The sequence below is a fragment of the Cololabis saira genome, chromosome 3 (genome assembly GCF_033807715.1).
Source record: "Cololabis saira isolate AMF1-May2022 chromosome 3, fColSai1.1, whole genome shotgun sequence".
Lineage (NCBI taxonomy): Eukaryota > Metazoa > Chordata > Actinopteri > Beloniformes > Belonidae > Cololabis > Cololabis saira.
The window spans coordinates 37,863,971-37,876,589 of NC_084589.1; the positions used below are offsets into that span (position 1 = coordinate 37,863,971).

The 12,619-nt window shown below is 43.8% G+C and overlaps 1 protein-coding gene across 1 annotated transcript in view; it reads left to right on the top strand.

The window, feature by feature from the left end:
* ntrk1 (neurotrophic tyrosine kinase, receptor, type 1) overlaps window positions 1–12,619 on the top strand; it is a 58,156-nt gene that overhangs the window by 23,309 nt on the left and 22,228 nt on the right. The window contains exons 5-11 of the mRNA XM_061717437.1: window positions 3,127–3,281; window positions 4,285–4,427; window positions 6,266–6,404; window positions 9,301–9,636; window positions 9,830–9,844; window positions 9,937–9,995; window positions 10,078–10,180. Coding sequence (XP_061573421.1) covers window positions 3,127–3,281; window positions 4,285–4,427; window positions 6,266–6,404; window positions 9,301–9,636; window positions 9,830–9,844; window positions 9,937–9,995; window positions 10,078–10,180 — 950 coding nt within the window. The remainder of the gene's footprint in view (window positions 1–3,126; window positions 3,282–4,284; window positions 4,428–6,265; window positions 6,405–9,300; window positions 9,637–9,829; window positions 9,845–9,936; window positions 9,996–10,077; window positions 10,181–12,619) is intronic.

The following is a 12,619-nucleotide window of genomic DNA, read 5'->3' on the forward strand; positions in this document are numbered from 1 at the left end:
GACACAGGTACTGTTATCTTTAGCAATTCTGGATGCAACTAGTGTTGTTTCTGTCAGCCTGTTTCAATTTTAGTTTTGGTCTAGTCTTTGGGTCGAGCTATCATTTTAGTTTTTATTAGTTTTAGTCACGTTCATGATCCTTTTAGTCATGTCAAGTTTCAGTCGACTAAAAGTCTGACTATTTTAGTTTTATTTTAGTCAGAATTGTCCAGGACAATTTTAGTCTACATTCATCTGTAGCTGCATCTTCTGGATCTGATTCCCTGCGGCGACTGGAATTGAGGACGTGACGTCACCCAGCAGCAGAACTAAACCAGAGGAAACTACTTAAAACATGGAGATTAAGGATCTTTGTTGGAACATTTTATCTCGTTTTGGTCAACGAAAAAAAGAGTTTTTATTTTGTAATCTACATTTTAGTCTCATTTTTATTCCTCTACGATATTGCATTATATATTTAATTATCGTTATCGTCACATGACCAGCATTTTCGTTGCATCTCGTTTCGTTTTCCTCAGGTGATAAAAGTTCGTTGACGTTGATATTTAGGCATAATTGACAAAAGCTACTTTAGCTGCAACATTGCTCCAGAATTGACCAACTTTTATTCCCAAAACATGGGAATAAAAGTGCCCTGAGCCTGTAACGAGCACAGATTGCATATAAGGTTATTAATGACCACACTTAACAAAGCTAAAGTTGCTTTGGTCCTCGAAGGCGTTCAGGATCGGTGACGAGCTGATGGTGGTAGATTAATTTGAATGGGATGTGTTGGAGCAGAGAAACATCTGAAACATGCAGGGCAGCGGTCCTCAAGGACCAGACCCCAGGAACACTGAAAATAGCTGTTGAAAATAGCTGATTATTTGGATACAAGTCTCCAAATGTGAAGATTACATCCCATTTTGCAGCAAACCTCCTAAACGGAGGTTCACACTCGTTCACTTTGGTTTCTTCCTTTTTAACATGATCTGGGTTACAACATCATTCTTTGGTAGCAAACATTTTGAAGCCTTGAGGGGGTTTCTGACTACGTGCTGCAGGTTGCTCTGCAACGTTCAGACTATATGACTTGTAATCAGTAGCCTTGATGTCGTTGTGGTGTTCACACTACATGACTGAGCGGTGTAGGATTCACCAGGTAAATCATGCTCTGCATGACTCCATCTGGTCTCCAAAGCATGTGTTTTTTCACCAAAACACAAGAAAGAATAGAAGTGTATTATATGAAAATGGAGCTCAGTGGTTTATATGATGGTTTGTTGCCCTGTTGCTTCATTTTCTTTGTTGTGTCTTTGCTGAACATTGCACAGCGTATCTCCGTTGCTTCCTCGTTACCTGTGGTGATTCCTACTCTGAGGTGGAGCCTCGTTCCTTGAGCGTGGTAGATATCTGTCTCTGTCGCCACGCGTCAGCAACTGGGCTGGGAAGGAGCTAAAATATGAGTAGAGTCATCCTCGCGCTACATCCATGCTGAGAAAACTGTCCAGATGTTTGTAATGTTTAGAAATGCACAGACGACTGGGAAAAGGGTTCGTTTAGACGCGAATAGCAGTGCTAGGAAGTTGTCCGATTTGTTCTCTTTCTTGCATTGGCGTGTTTGAATATCACAACATTTATTCCTCCTCCTCGTTCACATCTGACTCGAGTTGAAACTGCTTTGCTCCATCAGACATCAGACTTGCTGGGTTCATCCTCAGCAGTTAGTGCCGCCATCCATCATTCTCTAGCTCTTCTGTACTAAGATTTAGTCTGATTCCTCTGGATTCCACCTTGGTTTCTAGGGACGGGAGGGTTTCCAAAGAATACAGATTAAACTGCCTCTGGACACAACTGGATGGGGATGTAACCAATCAGAGTGAAGTAGAAATCCCAGTTAATGACTGTTGTTGCAGTAAAATCTTGTTGATCCAAGCCATTATGAGCGATTCTGCAACCATCTTGTTTTTTTTTGTTTTTTTTTTTTAAATAGTGGCTCTTAGAGGCCACCTCCCCATCATCGGGCTGTAATTGGTTTAGTTTGATCGGTACTGGAGGAAACGGGTGTGGATGGGCGGGGTACGAGGTGAGCGAGTATTTAAATGCTAATTGTTGTGGCAGTGCAAAGCCAAGTCAGCAGTCACTGGAGAGGTGCACCCCTGGAGGGGTCAGGGGGCGGAGCGGGCCCCCCGCTCCCCCCATCACCATACCAAGTCGCTCAGCAGAGCCTGGTTTAAGAACGGCTCAGAACGCAGTTATTTTACTCAATTTATCAATGTGGCATTTTGAACAAAGCATGTAACACATTTTTATCAGGAGTTAGAGAAAATTGTGAGAAAAGAAGTTGAAATGTCTTCTTTATTTGGTATTTTTCTATATTAGCTGGCCTTAACTTGCCTTTGTTGAAGTTAATTCAGAGCTGAACAATTAACTTTCTAAAAAGCTGGTTTTTGTGTAATTAAAAAAAAAAAAAACCTACACACCTTTTTTCCTTTTTCTAACCAACTGCCAGCGTTCCAGTCAGTGCAACAGTTATAAGTACATAGAGACTAAAAGTTAAAAACATAACCTTTGAGGGTATGAAAAGGCTGTCTTTTAAAAGTAAAGCTTGCAAAGATTATATATATTATATATCTAAAAGTTTAGTGTGCATTTCTAGTGACAAGGAGCGGGAGTGGAGGTTTAAAGGTATTCTCCCTGATCCGGAAGAGCTAGCAAGAATTTTGAAAGAGGCACCTCTAAGCCCCGCCCATTCAGTCCGAATGATACGGATTGGTCCAGGTCCAGGAAGGGAAAGAACCAATCAGATGCCTTCATTTTAAACCACGCCCCCCCCGCCCTGTCCCATGCGCGCACTCGCTTCCAGCCAGCCCCCGGCTAATAATCGTATGCGCGTTCGTGTTTGTGGGGGCGAGGCTTTGGACGGAGCGCTCGTGGGTGGGGGGCGGGGGGGGCGGGGCTTAGAGGAGGCGCCACTTTCAAATCTTGCTAGCTCTAGGAAGTTGCATAGAATAACTTTAAGAGCAGGCGGCGAGGGAACAGGCTACGTTTGTTTCTGCGTTATAATTATTCAATACGTTCTGGACTTATTATTGACAATGTCTGATGGAAAAAAGAGGACGAGGACTTGGCTGCTCTTTCTTCCAGGGTTTTGAAGGACAACGCGCTGGTCTGCTCGTGTGACCTCTTCTGGCTGCAGCAGTGGCAGAGCGACGACCGCGGCGACCTGGACAGCCAAGCGCTGTCCTGTTGGTCGGATGACGAGGAAATACCGCTCAATTCTTTGGTGTTGGAAAACTGCAGTAAGTTTGGTTTTCATCCCGATAGATGAATAACATGCTTTTCCATGTTTTTTTTGACTCATCTGAATGATGTGTTGCAACTTTTCATTCTCATCTTAGACGTCACTGTAAGCGCTTTCTGTGCAAAATAAACTCTTAAATTTTCTTTATGGCTGTAAAGTAATGACTCCAGTGGGGATGCCGCTACCCAGAAAGCCGCTGGGGTCTCACACTCGAGTCGTGGCTTCTCATAAGTTATTAATGGTAATTGACCCGAGTGGAGTGCAACCTGGTCTCAAATTATGGACGTGATTTGATGAATAGAAATTGCACGCAGCAGAAGTTTGATTTGAAGTCAGGAGCAGGATTTCAGATGAAGATTACTAAGTCCAGTCAGAACATTATTATACCAATTTCGATATCACACAACAATTTGTCCAAACAGATCCAGTTTCATGATGAACTGACTCAGAAGTAACAGAAAAGCCATAAACATCACCTGAAAGTAACCCATCTCCTGCAAACAAACCTGAAGTAGTTAAATTTGTCAATTTTAGCTGGAAAATTTGGAATTTTAGATACAAATTTGATCAAAAGAAAATCCAAAATTTATTGGACAAGCACAGCACAGGCCTCGAAACTGATTACATGTTTTATCTTTGGGTTTGTTTGTTATAAGGATGTGCAGCGAGCCAATTGGACTGCATGGATAATATCAAAATTGATTAAATCTTTTTACATTTAGACTTTTTTTCATGTCAAGTTTATGTGATTTCTAATCGTTAGTATTTATTACGATGGCGTGTACTTCCTTGATTAAAGCAGCCCTTGGGCTCCTCTCCGCATGTAGGGAAATTGTTCCTTTAATAACATACAGCAGGAACCGCTTGTTGCCAGGAAACACATGAAATATTCAGACCCTGTGCCATTTTCCTGCTCTAATAGGAAAAATGAAAGGCGGCTTTGCCTTTACGCTCCACCGTATCACCACAGTGCCTCCTCCTGTCTCCTGTGCTGCTCCCAGGTCTGCCGGAGGTGACTATCGACTTCCCTCAAATCAAGACCGAACAAGGGGGGAACCTCACGTTCGAGTGTCATGTGACGGGAAGTCCCGCGCCCAGCGTGAGATGGCGCACCGAAAGACTCGCCTCCGACTTTGTCACGGAGGTAGTGAACCATTTTCAGTATCATAGTACATGGAAATGTGGTTGATAGTTCTTAAAAAAGACCTCACTTGTCCAAAAACCAAACAAACAAACCAAATCCTCTCTTATATTAAGTTCAGGCACGAAAATGCTTGCAAAGTAAAAGCATCTGTATTTGTGACGGGCTGGATCAGATTACTACTTTTATTCTGTCTTTCTTCCAAAACTAGATTCTAATCAGATCTTTATTATTAATTTAAGCTGGAATCTGTAGATAAAGAGCTTCTTTCAACCCTACAAGAGACCCGGAGAGAGAGAGAAACAGGTAGATCAGATAGACCAACAATATTTCTTCAGGAAAGGTTTGTCCGTTGATGATAAAACTAGGCCGAGGTTAACGTGACCTAATGATGCTGAGACTGAGGTCTGCAAAGTGCTGCACACTCGACCTTCATGAATATGGCCGTACATATCTGAGCCCATGTAAATGTATGACGCTGAATTCATTAATCATCTCAGAAATGTGAAGGGCGGATTTAAAAAACAAAGATTTCCCGTGGTTGAAGGCACCGCCAAATCAAAAACTCTTATATAACACAGCGCTGTCACTTCAGATCTGCAGGGAGCCTCGTAAACGGAGACCAGAGGAGGATTATTCAGCGTCTCCATCTTTACTTCACATTACCGCACCTTTGAGGTGGGCAGCAAAAGGCTTTTAAATCGATTTCAAAAGAAGTACTTCTCATGGAACAAAGGGTGGACGAGTGTCCAACTCCTTCGCCTTAAACCAGCCGCTTAACGTGGTGGAAAAGGGGGGGTTTGTACTTTATCTCAAGACGTTGTGTCAGGTTAGTTTTTTTCCTCCTTTACATGATGCTGTTTCTGACGTTTATAGTATTCTGGGTTCTTAGGAAACGTCAGGGATAAAGTTTTAACTTAACAGCCCAGGTCATACTGTAGCAGGTGGGTGTTATAGTTTTGCACAATCCTCTTCAGAGTTACAACAAATGCAGGTGAAATTGGGTTGAAAGCCGGATCTGTGGCTCCACAAAACCCTGCAGATTCGCTGAGTGGCAGATTTGAAGACTTGGGAGGGCTACATGAGGTGGCAGGGTTGTGTCATCTCAAAGATCTGAGTTGGTAGTTTCATCACACACCAAGTCAAATCCTCTCAAGTGCAAAAACTTTGTTTTTCTCTCTCTCTCTCTGTTACGGAAGAGTATTAGGGCAATGCAGGAGAAAAAATATTTGAGAGGGGAAGATTTTTTTTTATTGTGCACTTCGAGAAAAAAGTCGAAATGTAGAGAAAAAAGTTTAAATGTCGAGATTAATGTTAAAATACAATTTTGAGAAAACAGTCGAAATGTCGAGAATAATGTTGAAATACAATTTCAAGAATAAGGTCAAAATTTCGTGAATAAAGTCGAAATTATGTGAATAAAGTTGAAATTTTGTGAATAAAGTTGAAATACTTCTGGACTTTTTTCTCAAAATTGTACTTCAACATTAATCTCGACATTTCGACTTTTTTCTCAACATTTCGACTTTTTTCTTGAAGTGCATAATGAAAAAAAAATCTTCCTCCTCTAAAATATTATTTTATTTTTCCCCTTTTTCTACTCTGTAAGGCGCCCTCTGCAAGTATGTTTTTGCAGTAATGTGTCTGACTGTGTAGGGATGTATATTCTTTGTATTCTGCCTATTTAATTGTTCTTAAAAGCTCTTTAGATCCAATTTATTCACTGATTCATGACTCCAAAGTAGATCGTAAGGCTCCCATTTCCGCCCTTGTACCTGCATACCTCTGAGTGATCTGTACAGCATGTAGCCAGGATGATATGCATCCATCTCCCCCTGCAGAGAGGTCTTTCAGACTCCAAGATGACCCTGGTCCTCTACCTGACCAACGTCTCCTCCAAGGACAACCTGCACAACCTGACGTGCGAGGCCGAGAACCAAGCTGGGCCCAGGGAGGCGATGGTGCAATTGGACATTGAGTGTAAGTGGCTGCAAAATAAAAAAAACCTTGTTCCTGAAAGCCCACAAGCTCAATACGAGTCATTGGGCTTAATGGAGGTGAGGGCGAAGGCACACTGGGACCATTTTCTAGTGCAGGCAGGGTGGACAGCTACAGAAAGGGAAAAAGCACTGCACTGATTTCTTCTAAATGCCCTTCTACAAATATGAGTATGTACCCACTGAGCTTCTAATGGAGCTTTCTGTCATCCGCCGCTCCGTCTGCAGACCGGTGAGAAGTGTTGAAATAATGAGTGAAGTGCTGCCGGTATGGCTTGTCATTTAATGCAGAGATACAATGACAGGACGGAGGAAGGCGAACTTACCCCATCCAGCTCCCGGAGAACTGCTTCCTCTAATATATTCTGCACTTTTAAATAACAGTGGAAGACTCTTGAGGTTCACGATCGTTTTTTTTTCGGCTTTCTGGATGCATTAGTGCATCTGGAAGCCGAACAACACCTCGGAGCGGCGGCACCCGGCGGTCCCGCGGAGGACGGTCAGATGCATTAGTGATACATTACTGAGAATACCACCCAAACAATATCATATATCAGCAACTCAGTGACACTCATTAGGAAATAAAGGCAAAAAAGGAGCGGGGGCGCCGAATCAGCCGAGGCCAAATGCACGAGCATCAAGGGACAGATAATGAACATCAGGAAAATGGGGGCTGATAACCCGCGCTCAGATCCGATTTGAGCCCGAGCTAATGGACGTTCCCCTCCTACTCCGGAAAACCGCTTCATCCGCCGTGATTGGCAGTCTGTAAATGCGTTAGAGGAGCTAATCTATCAACATCAGCCCCCCCCACCTTCAGTGGACGGGGCACTCGTTAACCGCTAGCCCTTTAATTACTTCTAATTACCTCCCAGAACAGTGGGTGTTTACTGCAGGCCGGCTGGCCCGCACCATCGATTCACGGCACTTCCCTCTCGCAGAAACGTTGTCATTTCTAAATGTGGGAAGTGAAATCCTCCTGCCGGTCTATTGGGCTCATCAAACCCGGTTCCAGCCCTCGTCGTCTTCCTCCCTGCTGTGAAACGGCTCCTGTGAGATCAGCAGAGCTGGGTAACGGCTGGTTAGTTAGATGTTGATAAAAAGTGCTAATAATTTCCGTTTTGGTGCGGCGAAGCCGGAGCGAGGAGACAAACGTCTCGGCGATATTCCCCTTAGTGCAGCACTTCCTGGAGCCGGGTCGCAGGTTAAGAGCAGCAGAGAGGGGTCTCCGCCTTCGATCCAAAGCAGGGCCATTTCCTGGAACTGGGAGTCCAGAAGAGCTTCCCAGGTAGTTTTGTGGTCGGAGGGGGGGGGGCACGAAGACGACGACGACCAGGATTCATTATTCATGGCAGGTCAGCGCAGGTTTGAGAGCAGATGGAGAACATCGATTCACGGAAACTTAACGGGGAACAAATTTACGCCCTTCAAGCTCGCTCTTCTGCTCGTACAGAAACATCAGGCCTACTTCCATTTTACAGCAACACAGAAAGGAAATCAAAATCGATTATAAACTGTATCTATTTTTTTCATTTTTTCATTTATTTTATTTATAAAAACAAACCCAAAACAACCGACCAAAGATGGGTGACAAATAGTTTCTGTAGGAACCAAGGCGGTGCAGGATCAGGGCCGGTGGTGCCAGTGACATGGTTATTTATTTATTTATATATATTTTTTACTCGAATGGTGAAAAGAGAAGGAAAGAAAAAAAAAGAGGAAGAGAAGAAGGAAAAAAACAAAATAAATATAGGGTGGGCTATGTATGAGTAGGATCAGATCATACATATAAATAAATAAGTAATTAATTAATAACAAAAAAGTAAAAGAAGGGTGTAATTAATTAATTAAATAAGTAATGTAAAATATAATAATAAATATCTATCTTCATCAACATCACAATTCTCTTTGAACATACAAAGCAGTAATAACGGCGATCTATACAAAAATACACATATTCATTCAGAAAAGAAAAGGAAAATAAGTAACAATAATTATTTAATTATTTTTCCCTTTCCCCTATAAACTGTATTTAAACAAGTTAAAAGACTATTTCAGTTGTTTAAAAGTGGGTTTTGTGTTGTCTTTGTGGTCGTGATGCTTCTGAAATAGAAATGAAGTAATTCTAGTTTGAGCGGTGGGGTCTGCATGGTCCCTATCGGGTCATGTGAGAGACCAGTAACCCGCCAGAGAGCCTGTTGATAACCAGAAAAAGGACTCGATGGATGGAGAGATAGATGACAGACAGATGAAGGGCTGCGATTGGATGTTCTGCAGCTCTGCAGCCTGCACCTTTGTTTAGCCCCGCCCCAGACCAGCCCAACCCAGCCACCACGATAGGTTTTCAATCACTACTAACATCTGTACAAATCATGGAATCACTGCCAGGATGGCGTTTTCCTTCAGATTTCTTCGTAAAGTTGCTTTGGTCAATGAAAATTATGACTAAATATCGTCGTCAATGAGACTTTATCACCTGAGGAAAACGAGACGAGATGCAACAAAAATGCTGGTCATGTGACGATAAAATTGTGTTTGAATTGTAAAATGGGTTTGGCTAAATACAATCTTTGACTAAAACTAGACTAAAATGGTCCTGGACAATTCTGACTAAAATAAGACTAAAATGCTCAGACTTTTAGTCGACTGAAACTTGACACAACTAAAAGGAGTATGAACGTGACTAAAACTAATAAAAACTAAAATGATAGCTTGACCCAAAGACTAGACAAACTAAAATTGAAACAGGCTGATAAAAACAACACTATTTCCTCATGACGTAATCGATTGTATGTCGAGTTGTCAATTACACATGAGAGGAACAGAAAACAAGGTTTCTGCAGCTTCTTCTTCACCAAAACTCCCAAACGTGCCCACAGTTCCCGGCCGGATCGTGTTCCTGAGCGACGCCGTGCCGCAGCACAACTGGTGCTTCCCCTTCGCCGTGGACGGCAACCCCGAGCCCAGCGTGACCTGGCTGTACAACGGCGCCACCTTCAAGGAGACCCCCTTGCAGTACATGCAGTTCATCCCGGACCTGGGCGACGGCTCGGTGAAGCACGGCTGCCTCTTCCTCAACAAGCCCACCCACATCAACAACGGCAACTACACCCTGCTGGTGGAGAACCGGCTGGGCAGGGACGAGGCCACCGCCGTGGGGATGTTCATGGACAACCCCTTCCCCTCCGGGGAAAGCCCGGAGGGGATGATTCCAGGTGAGTTACTGAAAATGTTCGCTGGATCCATTATTTTTCCGAGGAAGCCATTAGAGGAACTAAAATAGACACCTACCTGTATCTCTGATGGTTATGGATTTTTAATAAGCTGAGCAGAACCTCTAGTAGCCTCTCATGATCTCTCTAATGTTCGGTCGTAAACATGTTTTTCCTCTCGTTCCCCACATGCCAGTCGACAAGGGTTCAAGTGAGTCTTTCATTGATTTTGTGGCTCTTAGACGTCTCATGTCCTCGTATCGCTGCCTAGACCTCCGCTGACCCCTCCCTCTCTCTCTTCAGGTCCCACGAACAAGCCGGACATGGACGTGACGGAGACCCCGGAGAGCCCCGTGTTCGTGGTAGGTCCTGGGGTCGCCTCGGCCCGCCCTGGTGCAGGTCTAACGGTCACTAGTCGAGTTGCTGATGTCTCCTGTCCCACAGGTGTCTGTGGCCGTGGGCCTGGCCCTGTTCGCCTGCACCTTCCTGCTCGTCACGGTTCTGATCGTCAACAAGTGCGGCCAGCAGTCCAAGTTCGGCATCCACCGTGAGTCTGAATCTGCCCCCCCTAGACCCGATACCCGGGATCCAGGACACGAGACCCAGTACAGGTTTAGCATGGGCAGTAAGGGGCTCGGTTCAAGCTGACCATGTAGACTTTAATTCAGTTTTATTTATTTCAAATTAACACCAACCTGAACGCAGGAAGAGCCCTCGATAGTTTATCAGAGGTCCGATTTGAAGTATTGCTTGTCACGGTCCGGTTGGAGTAGGACCCAGATGCAGGAGTTCCAAAAACTGTGATTTATTTCACTTGAACAAAACCAAAGCACTGCTGAGCAGGATACAAAAAAGCCAGAACTCAGACAAGAAGCAAAAACTACAAAAGCCTTGGGAGACTTGGAAAAACATGGAGGGAGGAAAACAGTACGGACCAGCAGGGAGCAAGGGAAAGATAAGAATAGATATACACAAGGGTTAACGAGACACAGGTGCAAACAATCAGGTCAGATGGCAAACAGGAATGTCAAACAAGAACTCAAACACAAAGACAGGGCTTCAAAATAAAACAGGAAGTGACAAACCGTGACATTTTCACAATCAACCCTTTGTCAAGCCCCGCCCCCGTTGCCAGGTCGGACAAAACTGTTGCTCCTCCATCTACTTCCATTGTAAAAACAGGGTTTTACATCATTTTATTTCTAATTAATGGAGCAAAGAAAATCAACAGCAACTAGATATAAATAGAAAAGGAACACTTCAGGTACCGTGGAGTAAGTTTAAAAAACAAGATCTTTTGATTAGTTTAGCTGATAGCACAGTGGAAGGTCGTCCACGTAGCTTCATCCAAAGCAGACATTTTTCGTAATTTACAGTCGGTTTTGGGATGAAATGTATTCCTGTGATCCTCTCTGAGCAGGTGTCACTTTGGAACTATTTTAAGATAAATAAATAAAAAGCTTTTGCAGTTGTAGCTATGGGTTGTAGCTGCTGCCGAGCCGACTTTGTTTTGGAGGCACGGATCACATTTCTGCCAGATTGGCGATAAAAAATACGCTGCACCCTCACTACACTACAAGTGTTCCTTTTTACTGATACAAAGTTTTAAAAATAATCCAGTGATTTAAATGTGGATACAAGTAAAAACTAGGCTGACCTGGATGTAGCAACAGAGGATGATGTTTCTGATTGGTCAGTCAGGGACCAATCAGAAGGAATGAAAAAGGGTCAATTGCTGCAAGTTTATTTATGTAATGAACTTCCAGAACTTTCCAAATAGGAAATCAGATTTTTCCGCAGGAAAATAAAAATAAAAGCTGTATGTGGATGTGGACGACGTACCTGAAGAGCATCATCAGCTCATTTATTTCTCTGGTTGAACCACATGATAACTAGTGAGGATTTGCTTTTTAGTAGCAAAGTAAAAAGTAAAAAAATAAAGATCAGAGGAGATTCAACCTCTCACTTCTCAAAAACAGAGACTCTCCCGGGACAAAATATTTCCAAAACAAACATCGACAGCAACGAAGAATAAAATTTAAAAAATATGTTTTTGAGTCGCCGCCGACGTCAGACACCTGAGTACAAGCTCTCTGTTTTTCTTTTTCATAATATGCTTCCTTTCACGGTCTTGATTTGAACTATCTTATTAAAAGGGAGAGCGAGCGGAGCAGCCGCTCGGCGCGCTGAGAGCTGGAAGCTGTCTGGTGGCTTTGAGGAGCACACGAGCCTTTGTGCTGCTTTATTTCAGCGTTGCACTTTTAAGCAGCTGATTTTATCGGAGACGGCAGCAGCAAAAACAATAAAAAACAAACCCATATATTAACCAACAAAGGACAACTTATCTAAAATACATCAAGCGTATTTTCTTTTATTTTCCACTTCACGTCTTCATTTTGCATTCTGGTTCCTAAAAGCAAATCAGATCCTTGAACGTCTGCGGCGTGCCGCCTGAGAGGAGAGGTCTGGGATACAGCCTCCTCCATATGAAGTGGAGGGTGGAGGGTGGAGGGTGGAGGGTGGAGGGTGGAGGGTGGAGGGTGGAGGGTGGACGGTGGAGGGTGGAGGGTGGAGGATGGAGGGTGGAGGGTTGCGAGCATCGTCTGTTCCCCGTCCTTCGTCTGCAGCTCAGGGTTCCAGTCGTTGCTCGCAGCAATGCACGTTCAAATCCCCCAAAACAGAAACACTGCAGGATGCTGCGTGGCGACGTCGTAGTGAGAATAAACTTTAAATCAAAAGTTCTGTCAGATAACCGGCGACACCTCGAATGGGTTCTGTCAGTCCTTCAGAAGGTGATGCACAGCGGCGGCAGCAGTTACAGGTTCACTAAGCGCTAACCTGTGTTCGCTAAAGTGCTTTAATTACTGTGAAACAGCGGGATGAAGCTGTTCTGATGACCACCACCATGTGGTGAGGGCCTTTAAAGAGATGGATGGATGGATGGATGGATGGATGGATGGATGGATGGATATATGGATGGATGGAT